This window comes from Dermacentor andersoni, chromosome 5, assembly GCF_023375885.2.
Source record: "Dermacentor andersoni chromosome 5, qqDerAnde1_hic_scaffold, whole genome shotgun sequence".
NCBI classification, from domain to species: domain Eukaryota; kingdom Metazoa; phylum Arthropoda; class Arachnida; order Ixodida; family Ixodidae; genus Dermacentor; species Dermacentor andersoni.
In genome coordinates this window covers 93,698,173-93,716,583 of record NC_092818.1, presented here as the reverse complement: position 1 = coordinate 93,716,583, position 18,411 = coordinate 93,698,173, and the positions used below count along the sequence as shown (strand labels likewise).

The 18,411-nt window shown below is 44.2% G+C and overlaps 1 protein-coding gene across 7 annotated transcripts in view; it reads right to left on the bottom strand.

Moving 5' to 3' along the window:
* The window catches only part of LOC126530877 (uncharacterized), a 114,843-nt gene that overhangs the window by 72,495 nt on the left and 23,937 nt on the right, over window positions 1–18,411 (bottom strand). For 5 of the 7 annotated variants that reach the window (XM_050178183.3, XM_050178186.3, XM_050178189.3 and 2 more), the window contains exons 5-10: window positions 15,800–15,907; window positions 10,093–10,204; window positions 9,097–9,238; window positions 7,237–7,377; window positions 5,349–5,454; window positions 34–135 (exon numbers count right to left, since the gene is read on the bottom strand). In XM_050178183.3, coding sequence (XP_050034140.2) covers window positions 34–135; window positions 5,349–5,454; window positions 7,237–7,377; window positions 9,097–9,238; window positions 10,093–10,204; window positions 15,800–15,907 — 711 coding nt within the window. The remainder of the gene's footprint in view (window positions 1–33; window positions 136–5,348; window positions 5,455–7,236; window positions 7,378–9,096; window positions 9,239–10,092; window positions 10,205–15,799; window positions 15,908–18,411) is intronic. The other 2 variants (XM_050178188.3, XM_050178184.3) reach the window with 2 other exon arrangements.

Here is an 18,411-nt window from a genome sequence, read left to right as displayed (position 1 = left end):
CTCCATAGTGGAGAGAGAGAAAGAGAGACTCACATCCTGGTTGAAGATGCGTGCACGGGCCTTCTCATACTCTTCCTCTCGCTCCTCGATCGACTTGCTCCTCCTCGAATCCAGAGACAACTGTCGCTCAGGGCTCTGCGCACGCACCACGCACAGCCGTTCGGCATACAAACTCACTTGACTGATCGGTGCGATTTCATTAGATTTTGATTCCATTTTCCTTTCTTTTTTTTTTTGTGCTAAAGTCCATGCGCCCCCTGCAGATACTAGACAGGGGCAGTTGCGTAAACAAAAAAGACCCGAAAATGTAAATGCTTGGCTTAGAAAGGTAACTAAATATGCAACGGTATCTCGGGACACATCAGGGGGCATTAAATAGGAAAAGTGAACAGTTTCTCAAAAAAAATTGATTGCAGGAACATTTCAGGAAAATTTTTCTTTTCATAGTTCAGCCAAAAGTTCTACAGTCGAACCCACTTACAACGATCCCAGATTTAACACTATTTCAGTTATAATGACCACATGTCATGACATTTACGATTTCCCGACTCTTCCAGATATAACGAACATTTTAAAGAGCGCCATATTGTTAAAACGAACACTTCAAGCCCAGTTGCTGTAAAAGCAGGGGCACATGACGTTCCAAAGGACGGAAGCACGACCAAACTGGGCGCACGGCAGTGCGCCCAGTTTGTAGCTTTCCGCTATCCTGTGCATTTGTTCACTTTTTGGAAGGGTTTTTCAACATTTCTTTAGAGTTTTACAGCGCACACAGCACTCATGTGGGGGTTTCGATAGTCCATGGAAGTGCCGCTGTTCCATTTGCGGCGGCACCCTCAAAACAGCGGCGCTTGCGGGTAGTATCGATAGTTCATGAAAGAGCAGGCACCGCTCGCGTTTCTCTTTCCCTGTTGCTCTTGCATTTCATGCGTTTGATTTGACTACCAGCCACGTGCTACTTTCGTGCTTCCTCAGCCGTCATGAGTGCTCAGAGTCCACTAAACATTCGGTGCTCGTTCACAGCAGCATTGAAGAGGACTGCCATCCTTTACGTTGAAGAAACAAATAACTGCGCAGCGGGCCGCAAGTTTGATGTTTCTTAATGGGTGGTGTGAGTGGCGACGGCAGCAAAGCAAAATTTTCTCCTGTGACAGCAAGCGAAGAGGTTTCCGCGGGCCAAAGTCAGGACGCTTTTCGGAGCTGAAGGCCCAGCTTGCGGCGCACGTCGCCGAAATGCGTGATCAGTCCCTGCCAGTCACGCGTGACATGGTCCTAAGACAAGCCTGGATCTTTGCCTTTTAAGGATCTGCTCCGCCGTGAGTACGAGTGGCTGGCGGCAGAAGATCGCGAACTTACGCCAACCGGACATGTCAAAAGAGCCTCTTTGACGGCTCTGTGTGGTTGAGTGTTTTCGGCATGGACTTTTGTGTGTATGCAAATGCGGAATTTCGCTCGACAACGACGTGCTGTGGGACCGTAGCAGCAATGACAATGGCAGCACTAGTGAGGACAAGTAGTCCAGTGACCATGCCAGCTAATAATAAATTTTCGTTATGGAATGTGCCCGCGGGTATGCTCTTTTTTTTCCCCGTCACATGCGATATGGGGGGGGTCAACTTACAGTCGTGTAAATACGGTAAGTATACACACATGCACACGCCCTCTCCGGTCACAGCACGAGTGTCGAGGCATCTAATAACTGTACTGGCAGCCATTCAGGGTTATTTCTGACGTTGCTGTGGCGATTTGCAGCCTTCCTCACTCTTATGTTTTCCCAACTGTTACATATGTTTTACAGTGAAGCTGTACACCTCTATTTCCCAATGCATTTGTGATGTCCGTGGGCAAAAGCTCATATCACAGTGGGAGGTGTGCGCAGCATGTGCAGCTGGGTTCCTTGCAGCACCACCAGATGGCGCTTGGCTCCGCAGAGGTGCCGCCCGTTCAAAGGAAAGAAAAAAAAAGAACCAGAAAGCTCGCCTTCCCGCATAGCGTTCGATGCGAGTGTTTCTTGGTAAATATTATGGTTGCATAAGCGGCAACTGGATCACACGAAGCAGGGAGTGACTAACTACTTTCACATGTAAAAGAAGAACCCGCCTTGCAACTAATTTCATTTGTGTTCTGATAGCGCTATGGGAAGGTCACGCATAGTTGGGTGGGTTAGGAACCTCGAAGAGCAGCGTGAACATGAACGGCAACAAGAACATCAATGTCAATATGCACAACGGCGTTGTATTCAGGCTAGGTAAGACCCAGTTTAAGGCCACGTCCCATTCATCTATCGGATCAGGTGGTACTACAGCTTTGCTGGCCAGCCAACTTCGCAGCATGGATTGGAGCCCATTTATTTTCACAGCCCCTTGAAAAACATATCAACAGAACTCTACTGTATTTCTATTTTGGTGCCTTTAAACTTTTGAAGAAGCGACATCTCAGGCTTTATTCATACTATCAGTGAATTCTTTTTTTTTGTCACGGTGATAAACCATTATAACATGAAGTGATTGTAATTATGATAAACTATTGTAAAATGAAGTGAGACTAAATGTTGTACAGTTAATATGGGGGAAAATTTATGAAGCAACTTATGGAGTGCCACATTGGGCACATTCAATCTTGTTCGAGCCCGATCCAGATCAAACTTTTCAATCACGATTGGCTCCCTACCTCAGCCTGCAAAAGAAGCCCATCGCGATGGAGAAATTCGATCCCGATCGAGCTCTATCGCGAGTGAAAGTGTGACATCAATATAAGTAGTTTCATTATATTGAAATTTGCTATATTGAGGTTTAACTAGTTAAACCTCAATAAAACAACATTTTCGATCTAATTAAGCACTTGAGGAGGAACGTGACAATGAAAACTTTTTTTTAATTTATGGGAATTGATGAAATTTGGCAAGCAGGTGTGATTTGTCATGCTGATATCATAACTGAAATTAGTTTTGCGCTACCTATTATAGTTTTTGAGCTACAGGAATTGACAGCCTCTAATGGTCATACCCAAATTAATTACACATAAGTTCGCCAAGATTTTCTCATCCGCATGTTCACAAAGGCCCATCCTGTGCAATAAAGCTATTGGTTTATTTTTTAAATGCTGGAATGGGCATAAAAATATTTTTTTAATCTTCCTATGCATAATGTCGCACTAAGAACATTTGCAAAAAACGCATTTAAATTTTTTTATGAGGTCCAGTTAAAAATAGACAGCTTTACTGCACTAAGCAATGTTTCAGGATATAAGTGCAAAAAAGACAATGATTTTGTTTTCATTTGTTGTGAAATGGCACTGGGATGACTGAAAGCAACTGCACAAAAAATGAAAGCTGAGAAAACGGAGCTCAAAGTTTCATTAGTAGTAAACATTTAAATCTTTACTTTGAATACCTAAAACCCACCTGGGATATAGTCCTTTGCCTGTGAGGACACATTTTCTTTACATTGTGATGTAGTTTTTCCCTTTCTTGCAGCAGTTTCGTGCACCTTAGTTGCCTTTTTAATCATCGTGCATCCATCCGTTGTGAAGACGTAGATGACAGCGCATTCAAAACGTCCGCTCTTGTCTCTTGTTGTGCAATCGCTTTATTAGTGAGAGTTAGAGCTGAAATCCCCAGTTGAATATTTGACACGAAAACTTCTGCTACGCCGATGTCGCGTTGCCTACACCATCGCTGGTGAATGCGCCTTCACCAGCCCTCGCGGTCCCGCCTTCACCATTGCTCGCAGACATGCCGTCACCATAGCCCACGGTCTCGTCGTCAGCACCGCACGTGGCCCGGTCAGCCACGTGCGCCGGTCGTGCCTCATCAACAAGCTCAGCGACATCCACTTCTACAAGTAGTTTTCTCCCTCTTTTCCACACCTTTTGTGGTCGTCCGTACACGTGGGTCGTTCGGAACTTGATTCCTTTGGGGCTAATCACAGAAAATGTGCGTAAGCTGGCACGATCGTCAATCACATTGATCCGAACGCGCAGCTCGCTGCGGCACAAATGCGTGCGAGAGAGGTTCGTCAGCAATTCTGATCTACAACAGCTAACTGGAGCACGCCCTGTGCCCCACATGACTAATGCACTCAGTCGCAATGCCGCATTTGCTATTTTTTCGCTTGCGTTTGATGGTTTATTCTTCGGTGGAGAAATGCGTCGCTCTAGCTATCTTTAGCTCCGATCTCTCCTCTTTACGATGATACCAAGATGGCGGCGCTGTGACAACGGATAGCCAGGGGATCTGCGGTGTGATGGGGCCTTCCAAAGCCAGATCTTTTCGGGATTTTTGATGACACCAGTTTAGGAAAGTGCCATTTTCTCGATTTTTACCGCATATTTTGTTATATTTCACCACGTCGTAAATAAAGGTCTGTGGGTCGCGAAAAAGAAAAATACCAGAAAACAGAAAATTTTGACAATTTGACCCCTTCAATTGCCGTGTCCCACCTTAACTACTTCGAATTTCTTTTCCATAGAAGACCATGTATTTTGAACCTCAAGTTACTGAAGTGTGTTTATACACAATTTCAATATAACTACATTTCACTACAAAGGAATACCAAGACAATAAATGGAAAGCTCCATGGATGCAGATGGTCAAATGGTTGAATTACATGCAGCTGCTTCCACAAGCACCCCTCAAATCACGCGCCACACGACTGAGAGCAATTGCCAAAGTAGAGTAGCATCATGTTCAGTATAAAGTCCAAGTGCAATAAGATCCTATCGAACCCCACAGTATGCTTTAGGTGTGAGGGTGAGCCAAAAAGGAAGGTTGTTTGATAAGCACCGTCTTCCCACATGGGCAAGGGGAAAGGGGGGAGGGGAGCAAGCTCGCAGGTAAGCTCGCAACTTCCACCCTAGCATGCTTCTACGCTCCTGCCCACCACCACTCTCCTGCCCATCATAATCTGCCTCCGCAGTCACCCAGGGAAGCCCAATGAGGCACCATCGAAATCCACTTGCACAATCCCCATACAATGGATACGAGAGAGGTATCTTTTTAAGCCTTCTCTGCTGTGATGTTTAAAAAGATCCCTTTGACTATAGACCCATATACAATTCAGAAAAGCGAAATTCACTTGAAGTGCTAACAGCAGCTTATGTTCCACTTGAAAGCCTACCGATTATGCTTTTATTTGATGTCTGCGTTAGGTGTCATCAACCATTTTTTTCTCTCCAAATAGGGCAGAAATGTACAAGTTATATATGGATGACTGTCAGGTGATCCTCCGAATAGTGTGCAACATTGTAGCAGGGAAAGCGCTGCATCATTAATTCTGCTCCACGAAGTTTAGGCTTTTCATGTCGTGCAAATGTGCACTGCAGAGCAGCAATAAAGAAGAGGGCCTTGCCTCCTTGCCATCCTCGAAGGAGGCACTGTCCCGCTTGAGGATCAGCTTCTTGGGCTCCTCAGACAGCAGGTCATCACGAATCTGGTCCTTGAACCGGATGTCAGGTCTGCAAAGTGGGTCAGTGCAATTTTATTCATGTAATGGAAAACTCCAGTACAAACTTCACAACTCTTTCCTGCACATATTTGTGTTGCTCCATTTTCTCTGCTCCTTCACTCGGACGTTAACTCACTTAAGGGGGGAGGCTACCCAGGAGACCGAACTTTTTATTGTTTAGGATATCCGTATGAAAATTTCAGGGTACGTTCGCACCACCGAACTATGAGGAACTGCAAAGTTTCATGAAGATGTGTTAATTAGTTCCAGAGTTATTGAGGTCTAACTAGGTGGTTCATGTATATGCCTGAGGAAGAGCCTGGAGAAATGCCAGGACATCGTAGGAAGCTGAAATTCACTGTGATGATCCCTTGATAGATATCCCAGGGGGCTAAAGAGCCCTTTTCTTTAATTTCCCCTCCAAAAAATTTTAAGACAACTTTGAATTTTATGTAGCCAGTAATGACCACATCCATCAAAAATTAATTGCTTATTATAAATTAACTGCACCAGCTTTCAAAAGAAGAAGCCTGTTACCCCCTGCCAAAGTCATTCAGGAACAGAATGAAAAGAACGGCATACAAATCTGAAGAGCAGTTCTTGAGATATCGCCTTCCCCAGCACCACTACTAGTGAAAAAATCCGTTCCGAGAAAACAGGCCTTAAAGTTGAACACATGTGTTTTTTATTAGAAAGCTCCTGCAGAGCTTTTAATTAACTCTTGTGGCTCCAGGCCCACTCAATGTGTCGGATTTTCTACTAGCGACAGCCGACAGCAAGCTTCCGCCGCTGAAAAGCGTCTACACAGTCGGCACTCGCTGCGGAAGATTGGAAGTTCGATGCTCGTACAAGACGCATATCGCGCTCCTGCGCACCGAACATCTGCACTGTCTTGGGCTTTGCCGGCATCGCATGCAGCAAAGAACTAGCGAAAAAGAAAGCTGAGAAAATAATCTGAAAGATAGCGCAAGGCGATGAGCAGCTCGCAAGTTCATGTTAAGGCGGACGGAGCAAGGGGCAACAACGACGCGAGCGCGGTGGGCGCGGCATCAACGGGAGCAGCCGCCGGCGCCCGCGTAGCAGCCAATGGCAGGCGCGCTCTAGCCCGCGGGATTTGAACGCGCTGCTCCGGCCAATCAGCGCTTCGCATCACATCGCGGGAAAACGCCAATAGCGCCTCAACCGCGCCGACGATGCCATTTCGCAAGGTGGCAAAACAGAGACACAGAATTCACGGTCAAAACGACACCAAGATGGTGCGGGCAGGCCGCATGGGCCGGGAATGGCGTGCAGGCGAAGTTTGACTTCACTTCGGCATTTGCGCGTGCATTGTGGGCCGCGGTGGCCTCAGAATTAGCTTCTTTTTTGGTACTTTGTGATTGAATTAGGTGCTGATAATTACAGAACAGGTAGTTTATGAGACATACAACCCAAAAATTTGGTTTTTCATAAATTACTTTTTCGCGATTTTTCAGTTTTCGAGGGCCGCGTACCCCCTTAAGGCATGCCAGTAGACCAGAAATAAAGATACAGTTGCTGAATGATTATGCAGACACTGATAATCCGGACAGCTTTGCAGTCACCAGCACACATCCTACAGACATAATGTACAAGAGAAATTTCCCACGCCTTACAACGCGCCACTCATTGTTTTCCGACTCTGCCTGCACGCAACCAAGTGCTAATAATAAAGATAATGCCTTTGCCCAGTTTGCTGTGTCATCATTAAACACACATTGCCAAACACCTAGTCCCACTTGACTTGACATGCAAGCCGCTAGCAGGTGCTCACAGGCGAGTGTTGCGTGTCTTGCTGACAATGACAGCCGTGCCAGCCTGGTCCACGTTGTGGTCCAGGCCAAAGTATGCTGCCACCCGGTGCACCAGCATGCGGTGGTAAGAGCTCATCTGGGCAAACTTGAATGACTGCCTTCTGCAAAACACAAGAGTTGGACATTTGGCATAAGGCCATGCCTGTGGCAAGAGCAAGTCAATGTTGACGAGGGCGCCAATGTATGAACTATAAGAATGGCACACTTGATGTTCCTTTCAACACATTCTTCCCCTGCCTGAAGTTTAGTTTTCCCACATCCCACTGAAACAAAAAGACAGCCCAGATGCACATTACCTTGAGAGTTGTGCCCCTTCAAATTCATAAAGGAACTGCCTCACAATGCAATATGCTGGTCTTTATCTTTGCATCTCTCTGTCCCATGAGCCAACCGCTAACAGTGTGAACTACATTTACAGCTCAAGCAATACAAACGTCGTCATTGCTGTCTGTAATGTCACTAATTTAGCACAGTGTAATCATAGGCTCTACAATTGGAAAAGAGCCGTCCTTGCTCGGTATCTACACTGACAATATGTGCAAACTAACATCTCAAAAGAATTGAATTCTGAATTCTCGGGTTTTACATGCCAAAAACCTTCAATCTGATTATGAGGCATGCCGCAGTGGGGGACTCCAGACGAATTTTGACCACCAGGGGATCTGTAACATGCCCTCAACGGCCGGGACAAAGGTGTTTTTGCATTTCGCCCCCGTCGAAATATAGCTGCCATGGCTGGGATTTGATCCCAGCCATGGCAGCCATATAACATTTCAAAGAAAAGAGAAAAAACATTTAGTGCGTTTGTGTATGATCATTAGTTGTTCTAATCACAAGTGCAATTGAAAAATTCAATAACCAGACTGCTCAGTACTGTCAGCTGCTATGACAACAGAAACTTCAAGGATGAACAGAGCAACAATTAATCAGATGTAACAGCTCAAACAACTGTAGCTTCTTCAGTTAGCCATTTTACTAGTACCAAAAGGTAAGGGCCTGGTGACGTTCACTGTGCGAAAACCACAGCTCCATGACTTGCACATTTTCATTCAAACCGTGCTTTTCATGATAAGTCAGCAATGGCAACGTTCGTCACACAACCTAGTAGGTAGATTCAATGTTACCATGCACATTGTGCTCAAAAGTGCCTGCCCTTCCATTTGCTAACACTTTCGGTCATATCAAGACTCACACGAAATGAAAGCAGGCGAATTGCTAATTGTAATTGCCACATGGCATAAATACATGTGTAGAATGTAAAAAAAACTCAGTTCTTTTCCAAGTAATGATCACGCCGATGACCACTCTGCCGCTTTTGCATTGCTTCTTTACAACTTTATTTTCAGCACTCTGGTTTACATGGTCCCGCATGGGGACTTACCTAACCGTGTGCTGCCAAATTACTTGAAATCAAAGAAAGTTGACAGCACAAAAACAATGTATATACTAGTCAAAACCAACCCCTAAGCATGAATAATCCAATCTTCAGAATTAACCCCAGGGTGTATTGACAAGATTTTGCAGTATCGCTTGCCCTTTCGTCACTGCATCCTCGTGCACTTTCATGGTGCACGAGGATCTGCGACCCATCCACAGGAACCACTAAAGTGACTGAATACTACAAAAGTGAATTCTGCCATATGAAACTATGCCGCACGTAGCCATGCAAGGAGTCTTTCCCAAGGTTTCTGACATTGACATGTAAGGTCACTCGCACTATAATGGCTCCCATACGAAACCAGGCTAAACAGGCAGTGGGCCCTGCCAGAGACTGGTTGAGGGAAAGGCAGGATGGGAGAGTGGGAAGAAGCCATGCTCACTTGTTGTCCTTGACGAGGGAGAGCAGGTCCTGCTCGATCTTGAGCATCATCACCCGGTCCTTGTGGTTCTTGTGCAGTGTGTCCACTATGAACTGCTCCAGGTCCACACCCGTTGAGTCAGTGTACGTCTCCGTGCTAGAGTCTGCATGCATACGATGCATGAGGGAAACTGGAATTGATGCTGTGGGTCCGTGTGGTACATCTTGTCAAGGATTAAAACATTGCCAACAGACAGAGCAGAGATATACAACCTGAGTGTTAGCTTGCAATTGAGAATGCATTGTAAGTAATCTGTAAGTAAACAACAAAAGGCCACCCGAGGTCTCTGCAATTTGCCCTAATGCATACAATAAAGCTTTGGAAAACAATAGCCAGTAAAGATATTTGGGAACGGAGGGAGGCTGACTTATGCATATTGCAGAAAACAAAATGAAAAAAAAATTCTGCAATGCTAAACATGCTCAATTTCAGATAGTGTAGTTATACAGCAGAATCCTCACAAAAATCGTAATGCACCATGAATAGCTCACAATTACATTTTTGATACCAGAAAGTTGCCATTAACACTCGCTGGTAGTGATGCGAAATTCAGAATGTGGTGCAACCGCACAGTGCCTGGGCATGACCTTCGTGATCAGGCAGCACCCATGGCGTGCTGAAAATCTCGGTGACGATGTTTTCGGATCTGTATCGTGTCCACGAAACACTGTGTGCCTACATGCAGTGTTTAGGTGCTGTTTAAATGTTAGTAATCAAAAAATTAAGACGAATATCAGCACTAGTAGCTTGGCCAAAATCTCCTTGACAGTGCGTACAACAGTGAACAACTAATTTATAACATATTTAGCCAAGTGAAATTTTCTCGCGATTGGCCTTAAAAGGATGGGTAATGTCTCAAGGATGTGCAATGGCTGGGCATACTACGATACCACTCTGCTAACCTGGACAATGCACCCCTCTCCCCATTTCGAAAGAGCAAGAAGGGAAGTGGCACACCTCTTGAGAGACTGGGTGAGGATCCCTCCAGGCTTCCCTGGGAGCTGCTGGTGCCCTGCTTGCTCAAACGGGCCGGTTTGTTGCCAGGCAATGCCTTGCAACTTGCGGGGGCCTGCAAACATGCACACACACTCAAAAATCTGGGATACCACTGGCAATCTATTGGCAGGGTGCACAATGCCACTGTAAGATGGCTTCCTTAGAAGACAGCTAGTCGAGCCTCAATATAACAAACACAGATATATACCAAATGATCGGTTATACAGTCAACTCCCATTAATTCAGCCTTGGTTAAATTAAACTGGTTGTTTAATTCGAACGCACAGAAAAGCCTGTGCGCAAATCCATGCATTGTTATGGAATAAAAATTTATTTAGTTTGAACGTGAGAGCGTGTTGCTTAAATTAATTCAACCCATCTACCACGCTCCCTCATGTGAGTGAGCAGAGGTTGCTAAAAACTTGTAAACACAATTTAGCAGATGGCACCACTGGTTCCTTAGGCAACAACAGTGACAGCAGCAACTTGTCCCGTAGGGATGATGATGACTTGGGCTGTGGCCAGGACGACACCACTTTTGATGATTTTGTCAGTGCCGACAACATTGTTAAGGTGCACGGGCCACTGACTGATGAAACGTATAGTCATTCTAATACCGAATTGAAGTAGTCTATCGATAACTACAGACTACTTCAAGCAAACAAAAAATTTAACTCCATTCATTTTACCACCCCATGTTAAGTCTACCAATTGCAGTCCCATAAGGGTCAAACTAATGAGCTGACTGCAATGTAGTAAATTCAAAATGTTTCCCACCAATATCAGTGTGTAACGAATATATGCTTATAATGAATATTGGATATAGCAAAGGTATTTTCATGTTAAATGCGACTTGCTGGTAATGAGCTTCGGATGTATATGTGTGAACATCTGTTCCGAGTCACTCAGTTGACGTCACGTTGTGAAGAGAATCAGCTGCTAACTGCTAAACCATCTAAGCATTCTATGTTCCATAGATGTACTCAGGCAGAAAACTTACAGGGCACGAAGTGGAGGGCCACGGCAAAATAAAACAAAATTTCACTCTATTTTTTCTTCTTCTGGGTCCCAGCAATGTCACAAACAGGTCTGAATGGCTGACAGAATACGTTTCAGCACTCATACTGTGACCGGAGATGGCACGTGCGGATGTGTATAATTTAAGAACAACATACTCTGTGCCGTGACAGTGGCTCCTTTTCACTCCTAATATGCTGCACCACATAGCATGGCTATACAGCAGTGACGCTGACTTAAGAAAAACCAGCCATTATGCAATGCCTATTAGACCTTTACCACACGTGTGCCCAATGCATGGCTCGTTCTGAAGCGAACTGAGTTATGCCTACACTGCCTATCCACAAATTGCTTGGATTTAAATCTAACTACAGCTAGCTACATAGCGCATAATGGCAATTACAATGTGGCTGTGCTCCCCCGCGACATCTTTGCTTTTCTTTGTTGTTGTTTTGTTTTTTCACATTGCTAAACAACTAACCAGTGCCAAACTGCACTGCGAAAAACCAATTGCCACAGTAACATTTTTCTGACACTTCACAGAATTCTACCAATAGTATGATACACGAGAAAGGACAAGTGTGAAGAACGAAAGGAAAGAACAAGGTGACTATGACAAGCCAAAAGTAACTGCAGTTGAAGCCAACTGAAGGCTCAATATTCCTCGACCTCCATGTATCAGAAGCATCATTTTTACCCAAAAAATTTACCCAAGAAAATTTACCAGTTACTGCCTTTCAACCCTTGTTAACTTTAGTCTTCAGTGAATATTCAATAATGCACATTTGTTAGCGTTACATTTCATCATGTCAACGTTAAACTTGCAACAAGCAACCTCCGCCAAATGCATAAACTTTTGCGCACTGCCGGGAAGCTTTGTGAAGAACAAAGTCATGGTAACGGTTCTCTGACAAGCTACCTTACGCAGCTTTAAACAAGTTTCTGATCTTGGCTGTAGGCAATTAAGTGACAAGCAGCCAGACACAAAGCACATGTTAGCACTGGCCTTGGTTGGCCTGTCATAATGCAAAACTGAGTAGTGCTGAAAGGACAAGGCCAGATACATAGTGTGTGGTCCGAGTTCTAACCCCAAGGCTCTGTTCTCAGTCCTTTCCTGTTTCTAATATATATGAACAACTTGCCTCAACACTTATCTTGCCAAATCCAAATGTTTGCTGATGATTGTGTAATTTACCAATCAGTTTCTAACCATTGCGATGCAGTAATACTTCAGCATGATCTAGACCGTGTCCAGTAATGGTGTGACCGGAGGCTAATGACCCTTAACCCGACTAAATGTAAACTTCCTTCCTTTACCCGCCAAAAGCGCCCCATTACATTCACGTACACAATTGCTAACGAACCTATACAACCAGTAACATCGTTCAAATACTTAGGAGTTACTTTGTCCAATGATCTGTCATGGCATGCACATGCTACAAACGTCATATCATTGGCAAATAGAACTCTGTTTTCTGAAACGTCACTTTCGTAATGCACCCCAACGCATTAATTACTAGCCTATAAGTCATTTATCCATTTGAAACTAGAGTATGCGTCAGCTATACAGTGCCCGCATCAAGTATGCCTCATAGATGACCTTGAAGCGGTACAAATTCGTGCCGCCAGATTAATTCACTCATCTTGTTCTCACGTAGTCAGTGTTACTGCCCACAAAGCGGAATCTGGACTGCAAACTTTAACCCTCTGCCGATGCATAGCGACACTTTGTCTATTTTATAAGCTTTACTTTTCATCACTTAATAATGCTCCTTACATCACCCCGCCTGCATACATATCTCCTTGCATAGGTCACCAACTGCAAGTTTCCCGTACACGTGTGAGAACTGTTAATTTTTCAGCATCTTTTTTTCCTCATGCAGCCAAACAATGGAACGGCCTTCCTCCCAATATCGTCGGTTTCAACTGCCCATCATATTTTTCTGCCAATGTGAAAGAGTACCCGTTGCTGCAAGTTTGAGTGTTTGAATTCTTCATTATGTACACTCATGCCTTATGTAATACCTCCTAGTGAGGTCTTTAAGGTAACTGAACGAAATGAAATGAAAAGTATCCGATCCTAATCTCAAAACCATGCAGTGAGCTGCGACTGCTAACTCACAAGCACTCATTCTGCACAGTTGTCTCATAACTCGCACAAGTGCGAGAACACACAGTGCTGCATGTTTCATAATTTCACAATTGTGTTGTAACGCTATGCTTCTGTCACTTGTCCTCTTACGATTGTTCAATCTGAAATTATAATACATATTGCTTCGATAATGCTGCTTGGCATCCCCCCCCAATCATAATATCACAATCACTAACTTTCAGCATCTGCTCATCCTCAACGCCAGCATATTTCATGTCCACTGCCAGGATGAAGGCTCCTCCCAGCAATATCCAACTACAACTACCCCTGTCTCGCATCAGCTGACTCCATGCTAGTATATACAGTGGAACCCACAAGATAACAAAATCAGTGAGGAAAGCAAGAAAATTCGCATTTACGATAATTTTGTTTTTGCAAAATAAGACCGCACAAATAGGGAATGCATCGCAAAACGAAACTTTACTGCCAAAATTCCTTTAGCCTGCTTTGGCAAGGCTTGCTCAAGACTGTAGAACCACACTGCCGACAGCACAAAGTGTGCCCGATGCGTTGGTCAGCAATGGCAGCACTGTCATGAAGCTATATTCTCAGTCGATCGCTTTCGGAAATGCAATCACTTTCGCAAGATTTCACAAAACTCAACACCAGATGCAGCGCAACAGCAGTTCGCCAGCACGCGCTCTCACCCGTAGAAGCAAACACGTCCAGTGCCGAATGCGAAAGTGATTGTATCTCAATCCCCGAATGCGATCGACCGAGCATACGGCCGTTTCGTGCAAATATATGTCCGCCGACACCAAACCCACACTTGATGCATGTTGAGTGGTACCGAAACCAACATTCTTGAAGTAAGAAATGCTTGTTTTCAGATGATCACTCACTCAAGGCTGGATGCATGGCAAGCCACGCTGTGGCCACCATCTCAATAACCATAAATAAGTCCAAGTGGGTGGACTCAGATTTCTGTTTTTGCTGCACCATCCTTGCTAAGTCGCAACTTATGCCCTAAACTAGGTTTTCAAAAGCAATCATCGCCGTGCCTTGCCGTGCCATTTGATAATTTGATACAGGCAATCAACAAACAAGGTGGTAGCCATGACACGTATCCGGTGCACGCAATCACTTCCAGCGACAGAGTTTCATACAATAATTACTAGAGGAAGCTCTGGCACTGCGATCGTTCAGCCACAATGGGAATGATGGGAAGTACATGGATATGTCTGACCTTCATACTTGTCGATTCAGACATTTTTGTGGCTTTGTTTGTTACGCTTTATCTGTCTTTGTTGTCCCAAATTTCAAAGCGATCCATACTTTTCTAAGCACAGGATACTCTGCGAACACACACAATTGCTACAATTGCAGCGGTTCAACCTGTCGAGATGGCCAAATTGAAACGCGCCAAGCGTCTCAACACGCTGGCTTGCCCACAAGGAATTCGTAAGGGCGTTCTGTGCCTCTTGTCGATGCATGCATCAGTGGTGTAATGGTTTAAAACAGGCTCCTGTGCTAGAGGTCCTGTGTTTGAATCCTGCCGTCAGACCATTTCATAATGCTTATTTAGTTTAAGACAAAGTACTTTGTTGAAAACGAAAAATTTGCAAAGTCGCGGAGCCCTCTGAAGTCAGAAGGATCAGAAGGTTTAGGCAAATCTATGTACTTCCCATAATTTCCATGCTGGCTGAACCACCCCAATTGCAGCTGCCATATACACTAGAGCCAGAGTTCGAGTAATTATTATATGAAACTCTATGCTTCCGGCGCTTCGTTGTTTTTGTAAACAAAAATGGCAGTTCCCACGCAAGGGTAATGTGGCGGTATCTTACAGAATATAAGTGTGAAACAAAGGCATTTCAAGCCTTTTGGCTTCTGCTAGCCTTGCGCAAGTAGGTAATATGTGCATTGAATCCTATGGGCATTTGCCAAGGATACGAAAATATTTCATTGTCAGGGAATTTCATTATCGCGGATTTTGATTGTTCCTGAAATCGTTTTAATTTCATTAAAACACCTAGTCCTCTGTCACCCTCTACTTCCCTTCTACTGGCACTCACTCCGTAACTCTAAAAGACCATCAGTCATCTGTCCTACTCATTTCATGACCTGCTTAAATTTTTTCCACATAACTTCCAACTAGAATATTGGCTACCCCTGTTTGCTCTTTAATTCTCACAATGCTGTCTTCATGCCTCTTAACATTGCACCTTACAGTTTTCATTCCATCATTCATTGCACTGTCCTCCCCCCCCTCTCTCTCTCTCTCTCTCGTTAAACTACCACGTTTCTGGCCCATATGTACTACTAAGAGACAAACAGAGGCGCGTTCCATGAAATCATGATTTTCATCCCACGGACAGCCAAAGGCATTGCTACCAAGGGGTGGTATTGCCCACTGCTCAGCAACCGAGTGGACGAGCACAGTCAAGGTGCCCCCCGTCGTCTGCAGCCGCCCCTTCCCGCCTAAGGTGCGTTTGTAAACAAAGGAAAGAGCAAAGCTCCAGGGAGGCCTCTGCCAGGACAGCCAAGGTGAATTCCCACCTGCACCGACAGCATCTGTGGCGAGGCCGTGGCTGCCTCGGGCGAGAGATCCAGAGGTGGCGAAGCGTCATCTCGGAGTGCGTGGCTGCGCACTAGCACCTTTAGCCGCTGCACCGTCCCAGAAAAGAGAAAGAGGAGAAGGAGGAAAAGGAAGGACAGAGTGAGACAGGAAGGCACAGCCGTACACGCATGCGGAGACAGACACACACACACACACAAGGCGTATTCACTTGTACCCACGTCCCCAAATCCATCTGGCAAGCATGATGGCTATGCCGTCTGCTTCTTCAGATGCGTCCTGCAAGCTGCCTTTACACATTTAGTGCTTTCCCTTCATTTGTTTTCCGAAAGGAACTATACATGACTGCAGAGTGTCAAAGGCTCTCTGCACTGATCTTTCCTGCTTTACTATTATCTTTCTGTTCATCCCTAACCAGAACTATATCTTTCCTACTTTACTATTACCTTTCTGTTCATCCTTGACCCCCAGCACTAGATCTTTCCTGCTCTACTATTACCTTTCTGTTCATCCCCAACCAGAACTACATCTTTTTCATTTTACTATTACCTTTATGTTCATCCCTCAATAGAAGTAGATCTTACCTGCTTTACTATTATCTCTCTGTTCATTTTTAACCAGAACTAGATCTTTCTAGCTTTACTAGTATCTTTCCGTTCATCTCTGACCAGAACTTTATGACATTTCTGAAAACCTTTTAGCACAATTCAAAACTCCATCCCACACCGTTAAATCTGGGCTAGTCAGTACTTTTCTATAGGCATCCAAAGCTGGCAAATTCTACTCCCAGCGCTGTACTGGCAGTCAAACAGCTTCAGAACGAAGCACCACGCTAGTAGCTGGCAACCTTGGTTATCCAACAATATAAAAGTAGGGATGCACAATGCTTTTTGAATTTTGAATTCCAATCAAATACTAGCTGGTCGAAAAGCTTTCTGTAACTTTAGAATACCCAGTATTCAATTAAAAATTTCAAACTGTGATTTATTGGCACCCTAGCATGAGCACAATAATTCCACAATGGCCACATTACATATGTCAGTCAAGGGTAACAACACTAAGCTGACATTTACATTATTGCATAGAAGTTCCCTTTAGCACGTAAACTCCCCACAAACTGGGTTGCAGATGCTGCTAGTCACTTCTGAATAAATATAGAGCATCAAAAATAGAAAACATTCGGGCATGGCACTAATCCAGCAGGTGCTTATTGAAATTATTATTCTGTCTGGTTGTCATTCACACCATGAACATAAGTTACCTATGGTTAGCAAAAACATCATGCCTGAAAGCGCTATTGCCTTGGCCATGATGAAGCAATGAGCAAGCAAATAAAAGGGTTCCTTTTGAAACAATCTGGGTATAATGTAAGAGTTCCCAGTCTGTATCTTTTTTAGCATCCGCTGTTCCCAACCAGGCTATTGTGGCAATAACATAGGCACGCAGCCACTCAGATCGTTGGTTAAATGTTGCAAACGGAAAAATTGGGCCATTATAGAACACTAGAAAAGCGCGTCAGAATAAAATCATTACATTGTCCTGGCCGAATATTCAAACTCATTTCAACATCCGATTTTCACATCACTATTTAACATTATTTAATTCAAATCAAATATTTTCGTGCACCTGGAAGCATATTCAATATTCAACAACTTTTTCCTCTGTCCTTAGCTTATTTGTTGTGTATTAAAAATCTGAGTCCCAGATTAAGATACTGCAAAAAGAAAAAGTAAGATTAAAGAAGAATTCTGCTTCAGTGACTAGCCAGAATCTTACCTTTCTTTTAACTGCAATAAATTTCTATCAAATAAGTTAAGACGTTGCTTAGTGGGAACATAAATGGATTTTGCATGTATTCGAAGAGAAAGGCCCCCAAGGACAAAACCCCCCTTTTCCCCTTGAAAACATATTTTCATGACACTTAGCAGCTAGAAGGAGTACTATATCGAACACCAAGAGTTGGAAAATTATTGAAGCAATAAATATTCACAAGAAGGGTGTGATAAATGGACATCTCTCTAAACCCACTTAGTTTTCAAGAATTACTAATCACTACATATTCCACCCCATTACAATTGGGCAAGCTCTGAAGGCAACAGCAGGACATTGTTTCACCCACCATGGCAGAAGAAAACAGTAAGTCCTGCCCACCTTTGTGGGCCGGTTGCATGTGTAGTAACCTCTAAATTAACCCTTTAAGGACTAGAGCTGTCCATAGAGAACACCGAAGAAAAAATGTTTTTCTTGTCGAGTTTCGGTTTTGAGTACAAAGCACCTTCTGCCAACACTGAATGACAGACAGCAAGAGTCAATTGTTGGATCATAGCAGGTACACAGGGCGAGAGACGAGCAGTTTGGCACTTGACTTGCTTTTTTTTTGAAAGCACGGTCAGAGGAGACAGACCAATGCAAGATCCCAGGCTGCAGTGGTATATCACAGACAACGCAAAGCAAATGCAATTTTCACCTACAGTTCACATATGACAAGAGGCACTTGTAGCGTTGGCATTGTTAGCAACTGGCAATGTAGTGCTTGACTGTCTCACATTCTGGGCCAGTAAAAACACTCCTTTGTCCAGTCCAAAGTTCTGAT